The sequence below is a fragment of the Buteo buteo genome, chromosome 5 (assembly GCF_964188355.1).
Source record: "Buteo buteo chromosome 5, bButBut1.hap1.1, whole genome shotgun sequence".
Taxonomy (NCBI): Eukaryota; Metazoa; Chordata; class Aves; order Accipitriformes; family Accipitridae; genus Buteo; species Buteo buteo.
The window spans coordinates 42,207,893-42,231,949 of NC_134175.1; the positions used below are offsets into that span (position 1 = coordinate 42,207,893).

Consider the following 24,057-nt stretch of genomic DNA (forward strand, 5'->3'; position numbering starts at 1 on the left):
TCAAAGGGTCTTTAAAATGTTGTTTCCTACAATAATCCCACAAAAGGAAACTTCCTTTGAGAAAAAAAAAGCAACAGATCTTCTAAAGGACAAAGAATGCACAAAAGATGATCACAAAATATAATGTGTGGCCAGATAACACCTGTAACCTACTAGCAGGTTTAAGTATCATCTTGTATTATAATTCAAACATGAGGCTTACGTTGTGGTTGGTTGTTTTTTTCCTTTGAACAGTTTGTCACTGACTATCCTTGCTGCCAGTATGGGACTTTTTTTGTGTTATCTGTGAGTTTAATTTAATTTAGAAGGTGGAGATTTTTGCCTTTGAAAATAAAATTGAGTTTTACTGTTAAGACTGATAAGTCACTCCAGGTAGTTTCCCCAGTGATCACAGCAGATATGCTCCTCACTGCATTAGAATAGCAAAGCCAAAAATGGCAATATGAAGTGAAATGTAGACCCAGACGGACTCAGAGACGTGTCCAAGGACACAGTAGCAAGTTAAGGAAAAGCTGAATTCTGACACTGGTCTGATACTGATGATAGGCCAAGACCATCCATTCCTTCTTAGATTAAATACAAATTACTTTTCACATACAAAAGGAAAGTATTTCTCTAGCAATGAATGAACAAACTGAGCACTGCATGAAATGTGAAAACATTAAATTATCTTGGAGACAAAAAACAACTGGAGTGAGATGGGTTACAATTCAGAAACAGTTTTTACAGACTTTATTCCAAAAAATCAATGTCTGGTCAGGAGAGGATTTTTGAAGTTTTCTCTCTTTCTGCACGTACACTGATTTCCTGCTGTAATCTGTCTGCAAAAGCTGAGCGTTTAGAGAAGCCTTAGCAGCAGCATTCAGAGTCTCAGAGATCTCTAATGCCAATAAGCATTTGCTAGAGGGTCTGATGGAAAAAATATATGAACAGATAAGAGATCTGGAAATCACGATTTTAAATTTGGTACTATTTTTGGCAGGCAAATCCACATTGATCTGAGTCTTGGGGAAACTTACTGTAATCCTCATGGTAACAGGGACATAATGAGTTTTAGGGAGGAAGTGGAGGGGACAGCTAAAGCTGTAAAAATGTTGAACACGTGGCTTTACAGCCTGTCACACATGTTCCTAATTCTGCTCTTGTTCTTCCCCCCACACTCCATGACTCCCAGAAAACAGAATGGGATGCAAAAGAGAGGAACTAACTCCTTATAATAGTGGCAATGCAGCTTTCCAGCCCCAGACTGGCTAATGTACAGGAGGAATCCAACTCAGTGCAACAGTGACTACATAGCCTGAAATAGCTCAGCAGAGTACACAAGCCTAGGGAAAGGCTAGGTCACTGTTGCTCCCATGTTAGCATTGTATGTCAAGCCTAAAATAACTAAGAAATGGTTAGTAAGAGAGGGGCAGTCTTTATGGTTTCTGCATCCCAGTGAAGAATCACAGCAGGTCCCATGTCAAAGATAGCTCCCTTGAGGTGGAGCGCTCTTCGTTGGCCCTTAGCTAATGCTGATGAAATGCTTCAGAGAAATTATATATGACAGCTTTGAGAACAGATTAGTTTCAGGCTTATTTTAAATCAATGTTTTCCTACTTTGTTCCTTTTTTCGGGGGGGGCAGGGAGGGGATGACTGCATTTCCAATTTGGTAATCAAGAAATTAACTCATAGGTTTACCAGAATTACTTTGTTTTCATTTTAAGCTTGTCTAGGGTTTTAAGTGGATTCATACAGACAGAATAGGGGCAGGCATAACAGTGAAATGCTGTAGACAAACAACACAGAACATTGGTAAACAAAGACAAATCTTGGGATCCCAGGGTTCAGGGTTCATTTCCCACCAAGCTGCATGTACAAATTTGGCACATGTATTATTTGGTCATAGACAAATGGAATAGTTTCCTTGGCAGCTGTCACTCAGCAGTCTGTTGGACAGGCAGTTCTAAACTATTATAAATTTGGGAAAAAAATCATTTGCAGACAACAAATACTAAATACAGGCTTGATTGTAGAGGGAGGGGGAGTCTGAGGGAGGGGGATTGTAGAGGGAGGGGGTTGATCGCCTCTAGGCCATTAAACGAAACACCTGTGAGATTATAAGAATAAAGACCATAATATTGATTGATACTACCTCACTGTTCAATTTATCCATGGGATTCTGTCATCTCTTGTCTTCATTGCGATCTCTAGTCTTTTAGACTGTGTTTGTTCAAATCCTAGTGCAGAATTATGGCTTTCACGGACAAATCAGCTACATCAAATCAGCACTGAGGGTATCAAATTATTGATATTTGCAGAGAGGGTGCTCTCAGATTTCAGAGACAACATATCACCTCACTTGCTTACTACAATGTTCTTCTGGTACTTTCACTACCAAAATTCTGCTTATTTAGAGATATACTGCTCCCAATTAACTGACAGATACCTCTTCAGAATTATCTCTGATAAATCCTGGTAGTAGAACAAGAATACTGGCATTTGCTATCCTAACTGCAGTCCCTAGCACTGGTCTCTGTGCTCTGCCTTTCAAGAGAAAGGAGTAGCATCTGTCTCCTCACCATAACACTGTCTGCCCGATAGGTGATACAGGTGATACTGCACTTACTGTTTGAGCAGTGACAGTCCTTTCCTACATGGGTACACCTCTTCAAAAACACCCTCACTGCTCTGTACCACACTAAGCCCTTCTTGGTAAGGTCAGAGCATTAATACCTTTTTCTGAAAAATGCATATTACTTTACATTTCACAGTCCTTAAGCACTTAAGTTGCACACACCTCCAAGGGGGAGAAAAGGTACCCAGCTGACAACAGCTTAGAAAAAACATGGAATCCACGTATAACCACCTCTGTTAAGGAGCCAAGATATTATTTTTTTTTAAATTATAGTTGATATACTTGCAGTAATTACAGCAGGCTGAGATATTCACCTTTGACTGTGACCTGAGCACTGCAAGATGCCTGTCCTGTGTTGTTTTCAGCCAGACAGGTATAAATGCCATCATCTTCTGGTAGGGCATCTTGGACAGTCAATTTTGCGACTCCATCTTCAAAGGTGGAATGGGCATACTGAATTGGCTGGTCTGCAGACAGAAAGGAAGAGAATTGTCTTAATACAACAGGCACAAGTTTCAAAAGCACTTCTTGTTTTCAGTGAAATCTGGATGCCTAATGCCAGCCAGTATATTAAAGTGCAGAGCCAAGTCCCGCTTTGTGGTGCACAGCCACTGCTCTCTAGTGACTACAAACAGCAGCATCCCAGGCACAGAGCAGAATATAGTTGCCAGACAAATCTCACCATTAGGTTCACCGGGTGCTACCTTGAATAGCAGCAAGAGGAGAAAAGGTTTATCTTTGTATTTTGAATAGATTCTCTTTCAGGTGGATAAGGAAAGAAATGTCTTCTGTGTTTGCTTCAGACATTGTCTCCATCTTTTACTTTGCCTGAAACTAGACATTAGCCTTACTGTCTAGATGTGCAAAACCTGTTGGGCATGGAGAAGCACTTGAAGACGTCCATCAAGTACTCTGTAATGGAAGACATTCCAAGAGAGACAGCAAAATCTATGATGGAGCCAAGAAGCTGATTTACACAAGCAGTTTACACAATCTACACTACAGTATGTATAGTCCGGTAACAGACAGGTACAGGTTGATCGGTGGTGATGTGACTATTAAAGAAGTTCATTTTAAGAAGCTGGTTCCTTGAATTTGTTTGGAACAAGCTTAAATGTTAGTGTAGACTGGTTAAAGTTGCCTTGCTATTGTTTCAGGAACTGTCATCAATCTCAGCCTTACTTTCTGAAATGCTTCTGCAATCTGTTTTCCCAATATTAAATAGTTTCCACTAATGGCTCATCATTGGTTGCTTTCCCAGCGTATGCAATGCTTAAGAAGGCCTGATATCTGTGCATAAACATCATGCTGGAAAAAAAAAATAGGGTCATCTAAGAGAAGAGGGTGAAACTGCAGAGAAATTGCGCAGGACTGAGTCAAAGACATCTGTCACTTGGGAAATGATGGTAAAAAGGAAAGATCAAAATTGATTTCATTGCCAAAATAATTTTAAAAGATTAGGACAAAAGCTCTGGGGTTTCTAAGAACCAGCTCTGCACTATGAGCAGGATAAAATAAACAATGGGACAGATTTTTCTCTCATCTCTGATTTTCAACACTAGCAATCTCAGAAAGCAGTCATTATATATGCACTACCTACCTGCATAGGAAGTTTCATTCTGAAATACAAACATATGCCAAAATTAGCATGATCCAATACTTACATATATTATAAAATGGGGTAGATGATGTTGTTCCTTTACTTATCTTATAAGACACCTGTTTGTTAAGTTAGCAAATTTTCTACCACATGAAAAACTGGGGTGAACATTAATCAACTGCCCAGAAGACTCCAATTTTAGAATAGAAACACGGAATTATAGAATCATAGAATGGTTTGGGTTGGAAGGGACATTAAAGATCACCTACTTCCAACCCCCCTGCCATGGGCAGGGACACCTTCCACTAGACCAGGTTGCTCAAAGCCCCATCCAACCTGGCCTTGAACACTGCCAGGCATCCACAACCTCTCTGGGCAACCTGTTCCAGTGCCTCACCACTCTCACAGTGAAGAACTTCTTCCTTATATCTAATTTAAATCTACCTCTTTCAGTGTAAAACCATTACCCCTCGCCCTATCACTACATGCCCTTGTAAAAAGTCTCTCTCCAGCTTTCCTGTAGGCCCCCTTTAGGTACTGGAAGGCTGCTATAAAGTCTCTCCCGAGCCTTCTCTTCTCCAGGCTGAACAACTCCAACTCCCTCAGCTTGTCTTCATAGGAGAGGTGCTCCAGCCCCCGATCATCTTCATGGCCCTCCTTTGGCCCTGCTTGAGCAGGGGGCCCCAGAGCTGAACACGGTACTCCAGGTGGGGTCTCACAAGAGTGGAGTAGAAGGGGAAAATCACCTGCTGGTCACACTTCTTTTGATGCAGCCCAGGATACGGCTGGCTTTCTGGGCTACAAATGCACACTGCTGGGTCAAGCTGAGTTTCTCAGCAACCAACACCCCCGAGTCCTTCTCGTCAGGGCTCCTCTCAATCCATTCTCTGCCCAGCTTGTATTTGTGCTTAGGATTGCCCCGACCCATGTGCACGTGGCCTTGTTGAACTTCATGAGGTTTGCATGGGCCCACCTCTCAAGCCTGTCAAGGTCCCTCTGGATGGCATCCCTTCCCTCCAGCGTGTTGACCGCAGCACACAGCTTGGTGTCATCAGCAAACTTGCTGAGGGTGCACTCCACCCCACTGTCCATGGTGCCGACAAAGATGTTAAACAGCACCGGTCCCAGTATTGGCCCCTGAGGAACGCCACTTGTCCCTGGTCTCCGTTGGACATTGAGCTGTTGACAGCAACTCTTTCAGTGTGACCGTCCAACTGATACCTTATCCACCAAGTGGTCCATCCATCAAATCCATGTCTCTCTAATTTAGAGATAAGGATGCCGTGCAAGAGAGTGTCAAATGCTTTGCACAAGTTCAGGTAGATGACGTCTGTTGCTCTTCCCTTATCCACCAACGCTGTAACCCCGTTGTAGAAGGCCACCAAATTTGTCAGGCACAATTTGCCCTTAGTGAAGCCGTGTTGGCTGTCACCAATCACTTCCTTATTTTCTATGTGCCCTAGCATAGTTTCCCAGAGGATCTGCTCCATGATCTTGCTGGGCACAGAAGTGAGACTGAGTGGCCTGTAGTTCCCTGGGTTTTCCTTTTTTCCCTTTTTAAAAATGGGGGTTATGTTTCCCCTTTTCCAGTCAGTGGGAACTTCCCCGGACTGCTATGACTTCTCAAATATGATGGATAGTGGCTTAGACACTTTGTCCACCAGTTCCCTCAGGACCCACAGATGCATCTCATCAGGTCCCATGGACTTGTGCACCTTCAGGTACCTTAGAAGGTCTCGAACCTGATCTTCTCTTACAGTGGGCGGTTCTTCATTCTCCCAGTCCCTGTCTTTGCCTTCTGCAACTTGGGCGGTGTGGCTGGAGCATTTGCTGCTGAAGACTGAGGCAAAAAAGTCATTAAGTACCTCAGCCTTCTCCATGTCCGAGGTAACCAGGTCTCCCATTTCCTTTTGGAGAAGGCCCACATTTTCTCTAGTCTCCTTTTATCACCAACGTACCTATAGAAGCTTTTCTTGTTGCCCTTGAAGTCCCCAGCCAGGTTTAATAATAAACTCTCTCCACCTTCATCACAGGTCACATATTCTTATTACCTGTTCCTTTGAGCTCCCTTTCACTCAGTTACACACAGACTGTTGTAACTATTAGGTCCAATCACAGATTTTTTGCATGTGTGAATAACATTATATTCAAATATGTACATGTAGAGCTAAAGCCCAAGCAGACAAAGGTTTCTGTAAGAGGACATGGGGACTGGACTGCCTTCCTGGTCTGACTGTAGAATATCTAACCTGACAGGGATCCTGTCTGGGATTCTGACATTGAAATTATTAATGGTGCCTAATCATGCTATGATGATAACCATATCAGAATTACACTCAGGATAAAAGCTGCATCATCAAAACCAGAACAATGCCTTTTTATTTCTGTTGTAAATAAGCGGATGAATAGGGTAAGTGTTCTATGTGGAAAAAAGAAAATGTGGTCTCCTTCATCGTGTCCTCAAATTTTGTCAGGGAATCCTCTTTTTCACTCCAGCTCCCAACAAGACTGTGACTATTTTTTAGCACTATTCACAGAATAGTGAATTCACTTACAGAATAGACTTTTCATCAGACACCAAAAAACAAACACAAGTATATCAACCCTGAGGAATAACCTGCAGCAAGTTTCTAAGTTATGTCCATTGTACTTATATTTTGAACTAATAAAAACAACTCTCCCAGTAGTGAAACGTTCCCTTCTCCAGAGGCAGAACAGTCAAATCTCCATGACAGCTTGGCAGCAGGAGCAATAACAAAAAATACCTTTCTGCTGGCATGTTATGCCAGAAGAAAGGAAATTTTCCCCTGGCCCATTTATTAAAAGCTTTCTGGACAGATCAGAAAACTATCCTAAAACCAAACACTACTCAGAGAATTGTTATGCTAAAGTCATAGTCACACTGTTTTTAAATTCAGCAGAAAGAGGTTCAATTCAACTCAGGGAAGAAAAAAACAAACCACACAGAAAGCAGCATGAAAAGGAAGATATTTAAAATACAGTCATATAGGCCTTATTCCTGCAATTTAAAAAGAAGTTACCAATAAAGTATTTAAAGAAGCTAAAGTAAATTGCAGTTGCATACTGAAGTATTGTCACAGAGAGCACATGTAAAAAGTTACCCATAAGGCTTTGGTGAGGCCAGAACTAAAACACAAGAAGTTTACTTTCAGGGAATTTGCCAGTAAACCAGTGAAAATTCAGAAAGAAACTTAAAATAAAGGGCAGAGTGAGAGCAACAGCACAAAAGAACCATCTTGAAAAAGTTAGAAAAAAGCTTTAAATCATTGAAATAGGGGAAAAGTATAAGAAAGAAACTGAAGATGGTAGAGCTGCAGAGAAGAGTAAGAGCTTGAATAAAATCCATAGTTCAGTCAGGTAGCTCTTATTTGTGCAGTCTCTATGAATATGGAAAAACCACTCATCTCACAGACGCTAAGCAGTAATTATAGACAATGCACAGCATACCTCATCTATTTTTTGTCTTGGTTGTCCTGAAAGAGAGGTCAATCTATATAACGGCTTGGAAAATGTTTTCAATTCATATGTAGTCACAGCTGGCAAAAATGCTCAGTATCCAAAGTAGCAGTTGTATGTAACGTACAAGAAATTATTCGAGTTCTTTTAGTTCTCAGGGGATCACCTCAGAGATCATGGAAAGGCAGACTGGACAGCATATAGGTTGTTCAGTATCAAGGTCTGGCCAGCCTAGGAGTGAGACTGTTCTGCTTTTTTCCTATTTTTTATTTGTTTGTCAAAGCAGCCTTCTGTTCATGTTGCTTATGATGTGATAACTTGGTCTTTACATTCATTATTTCACTGAGATACACGTACTCTTCTCACTATTCCTTTCAAAAATTAATTCTAATTTGTTATCATTGTCATGCTTGGAAGACAATTTGCATTTGATATTTTCTTGTGAACTTTACACATCCTGTCCCATATGATTTTTATTTCTATAGAGTTCTTCAAAAGTGCTATATTTTGAACAGCAGTGTGATTGCTCTCAGCAGATTGCTTTTTTCTCTGCTGCAGCCTATCGGTTGTGAACATAAAAAACTTTATATTCCAAGCATGGACAGCAGATTTCAGCACAACTTTTTTTAAAACAAAATTTGTCTGCCTGCCTCAAATTATGTACTGTGAATATACTGTTTTCTTTATATGGCCAGTTGATGAAAGACTCCATTATGTCATTTTGCCAAAAGCATTGTTATGTCTGCTTGGAGTAATATTTCAGGACCAGAAACACAACTTTCTCCTTTATTTGATAATGGATATAAATATGAGAAGTTTGTAATATCTAGGTAGCTCTTTAACAGAAAGGAAATGTTTGCATTCAAATGGATATCACCATAGCCAATTTGATCCTTAGGTAAAATAATGACCCTAGGAGTGTACATGGAATTATCAGCATTAAACAACCGTTTATAATCCATTCAAGTTTGTATCAAAATGGTATATAAACAGTTATGTTTCACAATCAGATACAAGACAGAAAAGCATTAACCTATAGTGGTGTGTTTTAGGAGTCTGGAATGCAAGTAGTGTGCTTATGTCTTTAGAATAATACATGATGTCCCTAATTTTTATTATTATGATAGTTTCTTGTGCTTCTGTTACTCAGACTCATCATTGCCTTTTGATTTAAGAGCAGAGTTAATGCACTAGCTTTCACCTACAGAACCCTAATGGTTTGAAACCAAACTATCTGAAAAAAACCCCACCTGCTTTTGCCTCCTTGTGATACTGATCCAACTGCAGTTAGAAGCTTGGATGCAATATAAATATGGTTATGCCTGAACAGGGGCAGACTTATCTGACATTACTGAGAAGAAAGGTCAATGCAGAACAAACATCCTGAAAAAAGGCAGGGGGGCACAGTGCATACTGGAGGCCTACAGAAACATGTTGCTTATTGATCTCTAGGCTGTATTTTTCAGGAGACAATGGTTTTCTGGTTAGCAAAGCAAAAAACGGTTACATCAATGGAGGTGCCTTATCTATGCCTAATGAACTGTAACACAGAAAGTCACCTGAGACAGGAGGTTGCTCTGTATGTGGAAGACAACTGGGTCTACATCATTCAATGACTAAGGGAACCTTTTATGAGTGAGGAGTACCCTTGGAATAAGAAGATGAAGTGACTGACTCTATGGGTTGGTGTTGCTTTTTCTGTGCTGCAAGACACTGTTCTTGCATAGCAAAACAGTGATTCTACTCACATCTGCAAAGGAGGAACTGCAGAGCAGCCTTCACACAGACAAACAAATTATTTTCAATGGGAGAGTGTCAGAGCCTTTACTCACATGTTTCATGTTGTAAATAAAGCAGTGGCCTTTCTATTCTAGACATGGAGCTATTGGAAAGGTGAACAGACAAGGCTGTGGGAACATAGCAGTCTCAAAGTCATGGTTCATTTGCCCTGCCACCTTTTTCAGTTATACCATTTACTCTGAATAGCTAAAATAAAACAGAGATCATGTGCAAATAATTAATTTTAAAACAATACTGGAGGAAACATCTTTATGGCAAAGTATGCTATTCTTTGTCTTTAAATCTCACACACATACACACAGAGATAGATAGCCTCGAAGATTCTGCAAAAAAATCAATTGCTCTTCAGGAGTAACAGAGGTGATCAAGGGTTAAGCTGAATAAATCTGTCCAGTATTTAATAGATACGGCTCTAAATGGAAAGAACCCTTAGCCAAAACGTCCCTTGATCACCGAAATAATTGGGAATCTAAGCAAAATGCTGAAGTTTGGGCCCAACTCTGATATTAAGAGGGGACTGTTAAAGAAACTTACATGTTCAGTTGTGTAATCAGGGCAGGGTAGGAGATTATACAGTCTCATAAAAGTAAAAAATATTTTACTTATCCTTTTTCTTAGTCAGCTTTGGGCAAGTGTTGGAATCTCAAGGAACACATTTCTAGTAAAGAAGCAACCAGAAAAGTTGTGATATTAGGATCTTGGGGACATAGCTACTAATGCCAACTATGACTTGCCCAGCTGATGGAAGGGTGGAATCGGGCATGGGTTTCCCTCCTACAGTAAGAGTATATACTGCCCTTATTTTGCTTAGAACTTATTATCCCGGCAGGATCATGATGCCAATCCGTTACTCTCAGAGCAGAAGCTAGTACCAAAGGAGTGGGAGTAGCACAGGATTCAGCACACAGTAGTAGCACAGGTTTTATTGCTGCGTGGTGAGAAGCTGTGTTAAACAAAACCGAGGAAACCCATCTGCGTACAATCTCGTCACCAGAGTCCCCTGCTGGAGATACTGGAAAACTGCAATAAGACAGAATGCTCAAGAAAGCCACCCTTCGTGCATGTTATGTGCATATAAACTGATTTTCTTCAAATATTCTAGTGGATTCTGTTACGGTGATTTAGTGTGCTTTGTGCAGTATTCACAGCCTTGCTATGTACTGATCAGAGCAGCATTTGAGACTGTGGATGTAAGTGTATGCATGTGTGTATTGCAGACCAGGGGATTCCTTACCATTGAGAAGCCATGTGATCTGAGGCAGAGGTACGCCTCCTACACAGCACTGCAGCACAAAGTCTTGCCCTTCACTCACAGTGCATCCTTTCAAGACACTGGAAAAGCATGGAGCAACCTCTTGAACTTTAGGCCCTTTAAAACCAAAATGAAAACAGTTCTTTTAACCCAAATTGACAAAATTATCTTTACCACTTAGTGATTTTTTCTAGGTATGCTTAGCTGACATGGCTGGGATAACAGCTTCATCCCATGTAAACAAGCAAAAAAAAAAAAAAGAATCAAAACCATGGTGAAATGTTTTATTGGGAAATAGAAATCATTTTGAGCAATGGACTGGTATAAAGAAGGGGTTCTTCTATAATCTAAGAGGCCGGTGTTTCCAGCTCTTAAGCTGTATCTTAGGTGGTGGTTTTCTATGCCAGAATCCACCATTTGCAGCCAATCACTAGAAATGTATGCAACAGTACCAGAGAGCTCAGCACAAAGAACAGGAAGGCTAATTCTTCTCTCCTCTTGTCTGTCTTCTCCCAGTCCCTTTCCCAAATTTCCCCTGGCTGGCAGTGAAACAGGGTACTTAAGGATGCAGTTTACAGGTCTCTCATGAGACAGAAAGAGAGTATCTTGGGTATCCTAGTTTAACCTCAGGCACAGCAAATAGAGGAATGTTACATAAACATGATCATAGCTCCAGGACAAAACCTAAAACCAAGTGAAAAGATTAGAATTGAGGTTAGGATTTGCTAAGAGGCCAACAAATATTTCAACCAGACCACTAAGACAGTGCCTTCAAGCTCAAAATAATTTGTCACTGGGAGGTGTACTTGAATTTAGCAGAATGCAATTCTCATTCCTTCACTTTTCTTCTTATCCACTTTACTGCACAGGATTGGTTTGTGCTTGCAAAACATTTCAGATATGCAGTGTCCTATAGAAACGCTAAGCAACTCCAAAAGAACTGAATGCAGAACAACAATAAAATCTTCGGCAACCTGTATGAAATACAAGCATTAATAGAAAACGTCAGTGGAGAACAGGCCTCCCTGTGTACAAAACATTCAATGAGATGGTTTTGGCTATACAAACAACAAGAACAAAAGGTCAGAAGGGAAACTGATGCAGAAAATGGCTTGCCAGCTATGCCACACCACATTATTCACAGAGCTAGGAATCAGAATTAACCTGCATTGAGAAGTCGCAATAGAAATTTTGCAGTCACCACCTTCTGACAGCTTAGAAAAGCCCAGCCACAGTTTTCAAAGTGCAGATGGGCTCACAAGAACTTACTTCTGACAGTTAACAACCAGCTGGTGGAAGTTTGGCCTTTGGGGTTGCTAGCTGCACAGCTATAAGATCCACTGTCCCCCAAGCAGGCTTTCTTTAACCATAGGCAATGAATTCCATCTTCTTCATATATTTGGACATCCTCTCCAGCTTTAATAGGTTCACCCTCTTTGAACCACTCCACATCTGGTTTTGGTTTCCCTGAAACTAGACAATCAGGTATTTGAATTTTTATGAACAGGTATTCCCCTTAGCGTAATTCTATTATTTGCTTTAGAGTAAATTAGGATAATTTACACATACATAATTATATAAACCTTAATGAGCAAGTAATACACAAAACTATTTTCAAATAGACGGTTTGATATTCCTGATCTTCCAAAACCTCTTGGCTAGTCCATCTTTTAAAATAACAAATATTTGGTAACTTAAAACCCCCCAAGCACTTCTATCTGAAAATTGTTGCTCTAAAAGTCACGGACAAAATGGATGTGATGAGATATTAGAGGAGAAAAAAAGAAATTTCTCCCCATTCCTTCCTACCTTGCTAAGTTGGTTTCTCTGAGCACCTAGCAGTACTTTGCAATCCACGGTACCTACCACTGAGGTTGTTTATTCTGGGACTGTTCAGCCTGGAGAAGAGAAGGCTTGAGGGGGATGTCAACAATGTATATAAATATCTGAAGGGAGGGTGTAAAGAAGACAGAGCCAGGCTCTTTTCTGTGGTGTCCAGTGGTAGGACCAGGGGCAACGAGCACAAACTGAAACACAGGAGGTTCTGTTTGAACATAAACACTTTTTTACTGTAAGGGTTACCAAGCACTGGCACAGGTTGCCCAGAGAGGCACTAGGGACATTCCACTGTAACCTCCCTACAGACGACTTCCCTTGGCATATAAGAGTTTGCACTTTGGGTCCAAAGTCAAATGAAAAGGCATTCACTGGCTTCAATAAGAACTGAATGATCTCCTTGGTTTCTGTACAATAAGGACTACATTTCCCTACCAAACAGGATCATGAATTAGTTAAACCTTGCAAAGTTTTTGAGGTGCTCTGATGGAAAACAATCCATGTTCTTAGTACTAATATACCTGAAAAATAAACTATTCAAAAGGTGCCAGGATCTTTGGAATATTTTCTCCCCTCCTTACTCTCTGGGCTTGTGATATAAACTGTATTCTTTACTCATGGGGCAAGAACTATCAAGAAATGAAATAAATTACCATGGTTTTGTTATGATTTTTTTTTCCTCCAGGGACATAAAAAACAATTTCTCTCACACTCATAGGAACATTTTAAAGTGCAAATGTTATTTTTAAAAAAAAGCAGAAAAATGCTTCAAAATTATTTTCTACTAAAATTGTAATAAAAGAGAAGTGTTCCAAATCTACTCCCTGGATTCAGAAAAATGCAGCTCTCATTACTCTTCTGGGAGGTTAAAACCCGGTCAAATTCTGTGGAGCAAACTCTAAATCTCCCTTTTCATTCTGACTTTATCATTTCAGCTGTTAGGAAGCACTCAGATCAGCACTGGGTTGACCAAATATGAGGGGTAAAAGTAGATGCTGCAAGGGAAATGCAGTGATTGACTGTAGTTTCTTATCTGATCAATTTTTTGGCTCAAGGGCAATATAACTAATTAGAGTTCTGGAAAGCATACCATCCATTTTCTCTCTTGCACCCTCATGATGGAGGAGGCCCTATAACTACCTCCTAGAAAGAGCGGCATTGATTACATCTAGGGAAACCCCAAATGAGAGGAGGGATGGGCACTACAGTATGGAATGATTTGAAAATTTCATTGAGAAGAGTATTGTGGAAACAGCATGAGATTCTGCATCTATTTCCAAAATGCTTTAGGAGGACAACAACTTGCATTGAAGAAGGAATTGCTTCTCTGCTTCCCCACACAGAAAGGGAACCTGACTAACCCCAGGGCTCTGATAACTTTCATCCCTTTACCTTTGCTCTTGAATTTAATCTCCTGGCCTTCTGATGCTTCCAGGCTCTGTGGACAGCTCTCAAACTGAGGGGGAATTCCCAGAGGCTCCTTCTTCTCCTCCGTTACAGCCTTCTGGGCTCCAGATCTGTTTTCTGCTTCTCTACTCCTTGGACTGACTTGCCCTGTCAGAGATAGGGTTTGCTGAGCTGACATCAGGGGCTGCACAGCCCTTTTCCTGTCTTCACCCTGTCTGATGAAAGTGGCCTGAGGTTCTGCCTTTGGCTCTGGTTGCAGTTTCACAGCTTGTAGTGTGATGGTACTTGAAGTTTTCTGCAAGACCTGAGACCCCTTTTTTGCTTCCTTAGGTTCTTGAGGAGACACTGCATTGGCTTCTTGGTGCTGTCCCTGTGTACTGTCTTTGGCTTCTCTGGCGATGTAAAAGGTCTCTTTCTTTGCTGACACCCTGTCTTTGTTTTCAACCATGAGTTCACTGCTGCTGGATTTTAGCTCTTTAGCAATCCCATTGCTAGTTGCCTGTTTGAATTCTGAATTTTCAACAGCTTTAACAGCAAGTGTAGTTGGTTTTGATGGCATGCTGAAGGAAAATGATAAGTTTACAGATATATGACACTATATGAAGACTAATCATTATTATCAGCAACGATATAAATATACAAACCCTTAACAAGAAGGTGAACTAATGAGCCTTTAGTTTCCTTCACACAGATTAAGTACATGGATGAAAGAGGTGGAGTGAAAAGCTTCATAAAATGTCATCAGTGCCCAGACACTGTCTCAGCTGAGGATTTTCTGGATACAAATCCATTGCTCAGGTTTTAACATGTTTTGTGAGTCAGACACTAACCTTGCATACACTGCTTTAGATAGAGAGCAATTACATGAGACCCTGGAATGACCATGATGTAACACTACTTCATGCTTTAATAAATTGAGCCCACATATAATTATAGTTCAAAACGTCACATAAAATAGTTCCCTAAAGGGAAATGAAAATGTAAACTGTGCAGTGAATTTACTATTTCTAGTTATGGTGTCTTGTAATTTAGGTGGTTTGAAAAGAGGATTGATGAGGAAACTTGACTGAAGTCTAAGGGAGGGAGAGGGGGTGTTGTCAAAAAAAAAAAAAAAATCAATTGACTGGACGTAACAATATCAGCCATGGTTTTATTAGGAAGAGTTTCTCAGAATTACGATCGATCTTCTGCACAGTACTTTGGGGGCAGAGGAGTAGCTGACTAACTGGGGACTTGAATCTAAGTTTCCTTCATTGAAGTTCACTGCCCTGACCACTAAGCTATTACCTGTAGAGCACAGTGTCTGTGTCTCACAATTCCAAAGTATTATTCAAAGGCAGAATTGGAACATATTTGAAATACGGGAAGTAATTTCTAGCCCAGCTCTGTTTTGCTATAATTAGAGCCATTGACTTATTCTCTCAGGGAGATTCAGGATATTTCCTGTGGTACTTTCTTCAACCAGAGTTAAATGTATTAGAGAAATAACGCCTATGAGATTTTCAGTTACAACTGTAAGATTTTTACATTTTACAAAATATCTCTTTTTAGGTGAATAAACAATGGAGGAGACAAAACTACTCTGAAGAAGCCAGTACATGGGTTCTGTAGAGCTGCACAGTTTCATATACACTGAACTTATTTTAAAGTATGTTCCTAAAAATGACACATACCTGAAAAACAGCGTAGCACAGCATTTTCAGATCCACTTTGCAGTGGACATGGAGTTAGGACAGTGTAAACATGCCATTTTGAAATCCCATCCAGGGCATGTGAGGACAGTTTAAACACCCTGAAGACTGTAAAGCAACTGGCCTTCATGAAAGTGTCTTACACAGTTATCTTAGAGTATTTAATTTCTGTATTTTTTATTCATGAAGAAAAGCCATTTTACAATTTTTTTTTTAAATTATACTAATTTAACTTTAAAAATCTTGATAAACCCCTATAATATGATTTTTTTTGTTCCTTGTTAATTTACCCATACTTTTGTATGTATTTTCAGAAAACAGCAAAGACCATGGCCAGACCATGTTTTGCTTATGACAGCAAAGAAAAACCAGCTCAGTACTGTCAAGATCCATGCAGGTTTTTGACCCCAAAAAGGAAGTTTGACCAATTGGTACAGAGCATAACTTCTCCTCACGTAGGTTTTGATCAGTTTATATAACTATTTGGCTACATGGGAACAGTAAGCATAAAGCCATCTAAATTTTGCCGTTCTGAACCAGACCAGAAGTCTGTACTTCATAGAGTTGCCACCAGTTCCACCAACTATTTCACAGGAGTCTACCAGAGCAGCTGAATTTGGCAGTAAGAGAGAATCTCCTTCCAAGTAAATATTTTCCAACTTCCAAATACGGACTGACCCAAAAAGATTTACCACTTTGTAAGGAAGGCTCATGCAGTAAATGTCAAAATTTGTGCACTGCAATTAAATATTCTGAGAAAGTACTCCAGTAAAAACATACCATGATGGCTGAGCATATGTGTCAGTCTTATCTGGACCTGAAATAAAAAAAGAACAAAACAGGTAACATACACACAATACTGTACACAATTCCGTAAATTTGAGAGATTTTAAGCAAAGAATATACTTAAGAACCCTCACTTTTCATATTTTCAATCCATTGAGGTCAAGATTGACTATCACCACACCTGAAATTCGATATGGACAACAGCAAGCTGCTCAGCTGAAACACCATTTTGAGACATTGCTGGTCAACTAAGTTCTCATGTCCCTTGAGAACTATAAAGTCTGTAAGCCTCAAAGGCTCCTTGTTGGGGGAGAGAAGCAAGGAAGAGATTCCAACTGGGAGGCGGCTAATCACATCTTACAGGAACTCCACTGAGCTTGTAGAATTGGAGAAAAGCAAACCCTCAGTATTACACCTGAGCATGCCCACAGTGAAACTGCAGCTGTCTTCTGGCTAAAACACAAACCCAAATTAAAAGCAGTAAAAACTCCCAAAACCTGAGCCCACCTGTTAACTCATTTGCTGTGTAGCAAGTATTATCATGTTTAACATGACTAACACAAAAACTAATATATCACATTTCTTCACTTTGCAACACCACCAGGAAATCTGGGAACATGGCTAGGAATTGGCTATTGATCTGCCAAGGTACCTCATCAGCTGCATTGATGTAACTGAGCACATATTTGCCCATAGTCAGTCTCTTAGTTCATATGTATGTAATCCTCCATGCATTCCCCCAAACCTTGACAATATTTGTTTCTCTTGGGGGCAGCAAGAGATAATAAATAGTTTGGGAGGAGAGAAGTACCACTCCAGATCAAGTGCCAACCACATCTCTTCATTTTCCCTAGTTAACATTACAGGATGCAGCCTGTTTTCTCCTGGTCAGATCAAAGTTGCATCTATGCTGTTGTCAGCTGTGAGACTAGAAACTACAGTAGAAAAACATGTAATAAAGAATCTGTAAGATAATGAATTTTGCAAGTCATCAACAAGTACTCCATAAAAATGCTTTCAGTGTCTTTGCCTCTGGGAAAAGACAAAAACATGTGATGGATGATACCCTGATTTCCACTGTGTTTTGCAAGGAAAAATCCACATCTAAATGCTTGGACTTGCCACACCATTCAGAGTGACCAAAAGAATCTATTTACACACACACAAAAGTTGCAGTGAGAGAGGGAAATAACCCATTGACCTCTCTTCAATAAACCTGTCAATAAACAGTAACAGAAATTCTTCACATAAAAATTAAAGCTGAAAAGAGACTGGATGAATGCAGAAGAGGAAGCTGAATAACTACCAGTTGCAGACAAGACAATACCATGCAACCCTGTCAATTAAAAGAACATTTTCCCCCTCCGTCTCCACTTTCCACTATGGGAAGTTGGGGAAAAAACGTAGCTCTTGGAACAAGCTTATCTATATCTGAGATTGGATGGATTTAAAAGAAAATGTATTAATTCTGAGCCACTTGATTGTCTGATAGCATCTTGCAGCAACTCCTATGACCTGATTTAATTGATAATGAAAGAACTAGGTATTATATATTGTGGTTAGGTAAGTGGAATCATCTGATTAGTCAAGTACATTGCAAAAGAGTGCCCTTTTTACTGACCTGTACTAATCCAAGAAAGAATGCCCACATTATTCAGAGATGTGGTCAGCATCTGAAGCAAAACATATACCACAACTGACTTTGTGACCCCAGTTCCGCATCATCTCTCAAGGCAGATGTACCCATTACACAACAGAAAGCTCACGGCTTCAGGGAGAGCAAGTAAGGATCAAGTTTCATGTTTAAAAAAAAGGGTTATTGAACAAAATGTCCCTTTCTATAAAACATCGGTTGAATAGGCAACCCGTAGAAGCTCCTTCTACAATGGCTTCATCAGATTGGAACTTAGAGATAAAAAGTACAGCTTTAAGTGGTAAAAGCTAGCTGTGGTTCTGAGGATCCCAAATGTAAATCCTCTTATTTATACTCTTGGTATCTTACAGCATGACAGCATTGATGTGAACCCAAAAACTTGCATCAAAAAATTCACTGATGGGTGCATATGTAACCCGCTGATCTTATGACTGCAGCTGAAGCAGGCAACTATTGATTTAATTATTTAATTGGGTCCAGTGACTGCTTACCCACTGACTGATGAAATTCCTCTTTAGTGTGGTTGCTGAAGGTTGTATGATTTTGAGCCTGCTGCAAAGGGCACCCTAAGAAGCATCAAACTGCAAAATGAACCGCATATGGTAATGCCTATATGGAATAGAACATCCTAAATTATTTATATAAAGACATTTATTTCCTTTAATAGCAGTGAAATAGGCAGGGCTGGGAGTTGAGAAGCCGGAATTTTAATCTCATTAAGCTGTTTTATTTTCTCTTACAGTTTAGGGTTATTCTCCTTTACTTTACTTTCCTGGTTCTACAAATACAGATACAATTTTTTTTCCCAAAAGGGAGCTGGTATAAAGGTGCATCTGGTGTTGATACTCAATAAATACAAAATTAATTACTGATTATAGTGACAAGTGCAAGGTTTCCATTCACTGAATTTAAAATCTATGTTCAAAACATATGGAGGTCAAAACCACAGTAAAAGTGAAAAGTTGGTTTTAGAAAAAGTTGTTACAAAGCATTTGGATAGCCTTTTTCCCATTGAACCAACACAATGTTTTCAGCTGTAGCATGCTCCAAGCTATCACAGTATTATTTAATGAAGACAGAGGAAGATAATGGGAAAAAGCGAATGCTTATATTGAGAACACAAGCAAAGATATTTTAAAGGAACGTCTCTTATTGACTTGTGCTCTCTCCTGTAAACTCTTTGCTGTACCTTGAACGGTGAGCTCTGCAGACACAGATGCCTTCCCAGCGCTGTTTACCACTGTGCACGTGTAAATTCCTGAATCAGCAAGCTGAGCATTTTGGATTTCCAAGAATTGGATGCCTGTTTTCTCAAACATGTTGAAACGCTCATTTTGCTGCAACTGAATATCACCCTGCAAATATCACAAGACAATATGAGACAGCTAACTATTCGTAAGACAAGGGGAGCAAGAAATTTTTTGGTAAAACGTCAGGTCAAAATGCCTTTCTCCTATCTTTTAGCCAAATTCCTTCTGTGAATAATACTCAGATGGTATAAACAAAAAACTGCTATAATTCATATCTTCAGGAGGCTGTTTTTCCCTGCATTTTGCCACCCACTCATGTCAGTTCGGTTTGGGCTTTTCATTATTTACTATATCCATACTCCTAGAAAAATTTCTTTTCACCGTATGTGGGCTCAACCCAGTTTTCTGTTCATGTTTGTTCATGTCAAAGATCACACTTTTAAGCAAAAACTTCCAAGCTGGGGAGTAGTTCTCTCTCCCTCAATAGCTTCTTTATGCTGTATCTCTTCAGGAACTGGAAAAATTCTGCATAAGAGGACCTTATCTGTGGCCAGGTTGGGCTGGCAGAAGGCACTAGGCATACATTAAGAGGCATTGCTGTGACACAGCTCCTTTGCAGTGCTACACTGGAGTTAAATCAAAAGGTACGGCTTTGAGGCAGGAAGAAATGCATGTAGTTCTATATGCTATGTTACATAGATTAGGTGATCAGAATGACAATTTTTGCCTTTAAATTCTATGAAATAATTGACCAACACTTCATTTGTGAGCAAATCAGTTCTTCTGCTTCAGCAGCAGCCATTAAAGGAGTCCCTTGCTATCAGGCACCACAGCTTTTCCTATCCTAAGTTTAGGAAGGAAAAGCATACAAATCTATGATTTGTAGGGCTTTGGTCATTAAACATTTGGGAAACACTACAGTGTTTTCAGACACTGTCATTCCTGAAGTCTCCATCAACTCACTGCTATCTGGGTGCTCTAAGTCCTATTTGAATAAAAAAAGCTATTTCAAGCCAGGGGTTTGGTGGTGATACCTTGGAAGCTTCTATTCTTTCCAACTTAACAAGTAAGATAAGGGAATGAAAACAATAAACAGAGTAAGACATTTACACAAAAAGTTATTAATTAGTTCTGAAAAGTGCAATTTTAATTGTTTATAAAGCTTCCATGCTGTATGGAAGGTGGTCATGTGTTGGCTCTGCACTAGCTAGATGTGGTCCACCAGCCATATGGGTTCATTTCCGTGATGCTGAGGCAGAACTGAAATACCTACCACTCAGCAGGACCCTGCAGTGCCATCCTGATATGACCAGAAGCATTATGGGCCTGAGCTTGTTTGCAGCTAGCCAAAGCACATGCATGATTACCTGTTAATCCATGCCTTAAGAATAGGGATGCAAAAACAGGCTTCACAACAACAACCTGCCAATAAAACTCTGATAAAGAGCAACAACACATTTGCCCTTTACAAAGCATATGAATTCTTGAAAGACAGCTTCATGGTACTCAAAATAGGTGCTAAAATAGTATTATGAAAGCCTAAAGAAAACCAATTTAGTCAAAAGTGATGGACTGAGGATAAGTTCAAGAGACTGGACTGGGTGTCTGCAGGCCAGCAATGGTATGACTACTGAACCTCTGAACAACACACCTATCGTATTTTACGGAATAGTATATGCAGACCTGCAAATATTGAAATATGTTTTTGAAGGACATAGATATGAACAGAACTCATGGAGCTGCTAACAAGAACTTTGCATACTTAATTCATTTGATCAGACAATGAATGCCAGATTACAGAATAACACATTATAGAAGCTGACAATCAATAGCAAAATATATAGTATAACCTCTAAGAAACTGCAAAAACATGCACGAAGAAGTACCAAAGGATAGATCCAAGGTGCTGGATTGCTAGTCCCTACTTGCTGTTTACCATGCAGCCCTGAACAAAGAGAACTGAATGACAAATCCTGTTTTGCACTGAGTTGCAATGGCTGGAAAACCTGAGTGAGTCTGGTGGGACTGGAAGCAGGCTGTTGTGGAGCAGCTGCATTGCAGACTGCCTAGAGAGCCAGCAGGCCCAAAAGAACTGATGGCAGCTAGAGAAAGAAGCAGACTCTAGATGGAGCTGCCAACTGAAGGAGATGTCTTCGCAAGTGCTTCCACAGCAAGAGGCTGCTTGTTTTCTGAGAAGTACCCTGGCATTCTTGTATTACAGACAGCAAGGATAAGTCTGGAATAAAGCAGACTATGACTTGGATGTATTTCCCTGCCCTATGAGCAGTTTTCTGGGTTTTTTTGTGGTTTCTTTCCCTCTCCCCCCAGAAAACCTGGAGACACCAGAAGAAAATAAAAGCTCTGAGAAAAGTTTTGTTTTGTTTTGTTTTTACTATACATAAGGCAACTGAATGTTGAAGGCTGAAGTGGAGCAGGATGCCAATAGAGCAGTCATATATTTGTTTTCCCAAATTAAAGAAAGTAATTGTAATTCTCTAAAGTGCTAATTGTTTCAGTAAAAATGGCCTAATCAGTGTAATATTTAACTATCACATGAAAGCTCTCTCCTTACTAACAAAAAAAAGTGGTTGGAGATCTTGTGTATGCCCAAAGGGGGCACTAGGACTTAAGTCTTCAATGCTTTTTTAGTAGTCTAATGAATTTTAAATATCACTCATTTATAACACTTTTTTTGTAAATGACAGATGTTCAAAATTCCCAGTTTTATTGCAGATCTGAAGTTGGCAGCTCAGATTTCCTTTATTTTATGTCAGACACTTCTCTGCTACCACTGTTTTAGCAGAGGTCAGACTGAAACCATTGAACTGCTGTTCATCTGCCTTAGATATTTTTTTTATTTGCAAAAACAATCGTGCATACCAAAACCCAATCATATCTGTTAATTCCTAAACAGTTAATTTTCTTTTCAATACAATTTCATTTCTTTGCAAACATCATCTTCATTCTAATATACAGGTAAAACCCAATGTGAGTGATACAGAAAATGCAGTTGATGACTGAGACACTGACATGGAAGTTGGGAAATACAGCTGTGATTTTCACAGCTGTCGAAGACTCCTCTGTAATCACTGTCAAAGCATTAAATCCCTGCAGACCTTCTCTATAAAACAGAGATGATAATATCCACATTTTCCATCCTTTATCTATTTCTTTTATCTAGTTAGTAAGGTCTTTGGGCAAGTATGTCCCATACTTGCTATTTTTCTAATGGAACCTGGATCTTGTCTCGTGCTTTCAGGTGATTTTTTTTGTACAAATATTTTCAACAATGACAGAGATAAGGGAGAAGTTGATACTGAGAAGGAATGCTATTGCCTTTTGTGAGTTCATTCAGCATAAAAATGAGGAATAATATGTCTCTCCTTGTATGTAAATTCTCGCCATGATAATTTGCAGTGGCAAGTGCACTTCATCCTTTCAAGTCACAAAATTTCAAAAGGGAAAGAAAACATTATTTTTTTTTGGAAATCATACCTTAAACCAAGTTACTTGAGGCTGAGGTCGTCCTGTTATTTTACATGAGAATTTGCCTGTTTGGCCTTCGCGCACAACAACTCTATTAGGTTTTGTAGCAAACTTGGGTGGACTCTCTCCCCAGATGCTTGGCCTATGCTCCACAGATGGAACAGTAAGTCTTCCCCTGGAAAGGCAATTGACATCCTGGGTTTACAGAAGAACTGGAAGCTGTCATGGTTAGAGCACACTTCAGGAAGTGTTTTAGACGAGTAGTCTGCCAACAAGGGTATGTAATTGGTGGTACTTGAGATTATAGTTACATATTTTTTTGGCCAGTGGAAAAAATGGAAATGCTGATAATGACTGCTCTTGACTCCTCATGCAACTGAATAGTATGATGCTACACACCCTCAACCAGCATACACATAACTCACATAACAGATACTGGGGACAATTTCAGTTGCTTATAAGCAGAGCTGGGCAAACCAAATGATAGGAAACACTGCATTCATTTAGTTTTTCCCATTTTCTGTTTCTTAATTGCCTCCTAATAGATTATTTGTGCATACTTGTTCACTGTTCACAGTTCTTTATTATGGAATTTCTTTTGACTTTGTGTGCAATGACACAGTAATTTCTGGTTTATGAATCAGCAACTTGGTTTTGCAACATTTCTGACATGTCCTAGTAAATATTTTTTGTTTGGGGAAGGCTTCTGTTTGGAATCTCGTTCACTACAATGTTTGCAAAGCAAACATGAAAAGGGCACAAAACCAAAGTACACTCATCCCAGGTGAACATCTGTTAAGTGTAAATGCCCAGCTCTACTGACGTGGATGGCACAGCTGGGAAACGACATGTGGAATGAAACTAGAGTGACATCAGTGACTGCAGTCCAAATCCCTCAGTTACACAGCCATAAAACATAAAACATCAAGCAGCATTATAGCATGAAAAATAAAAAAAAAGGTGCAACTTCAGGTCTGTTAATGTCAAAGGGAACACTTACACTCTTTGCTCTGAAGCTCTGGTACAGCAAAAGCACACATTAGCAGATGGTGATTTCTTTTTTTTTTTTTTACCTTTAATTTCAAGCAAACTGAACTATTTTCAAGGCTGCCTTTTCCAGATGGCATTTTACCACATGCAAGTAAGATGTGTCAATATCTCACCATTTCTACCAGGTGTCAGATACTAACAGTGACTGCA

The 24,057-nt window shown here is 39.7% G+C and overlaps 1 protein-coding gene across 4 annotated transcripts in view; it reads right to left on the reverse strand.

Annotated features, from left to right (window-relative positions):
* MYLK (myosin light chain kinase) overlaps window positions 1–24,057 on the reverse strand; it is a 221,856-nt gene that overhangs the window by 101,689 nt on the left and 96,110 nt on the right. The window contains exons 5-11 of one of the 4 annotated variants that reach the window (XM_075028799.1): window positions 22,867–23,032; window positions 19,311–19,476; window positions 16,462–16,498; window positions 13,976–14,550; window positions 12,017–12,220; window positions 10,730–10,864; window positions 2,933–3,085 (exon numbers count right to left, since the gene is read on the reverse strand). In XM_075028799.1, coding sequence (XP_074884900.1) covers window positions 2,933–3,085; window positions 10,730–10,864; window positions 12,017–12,220; window positions 13,976–14,550; window positions 16,462–16,498; window positions 19,311–19,476; window positions 22,867–23,032 — 1,436 coding nt within the window. Of the gene's footprint in view, window positions 1–2,932; window positions 3,086–10,729; window positions 10,865–12,016; window positions 12,221–13,975; window positions 14,551–16,461; window positions 16,499–19,310; window positions 19,477–22,866; window positions 23,033–24,057 lie in introns of those variants that run through there. The other 3 variants (XM_075028800.1, XM_075028798.1, XM_075028801.1) reach the window with 3 other exon arrangements.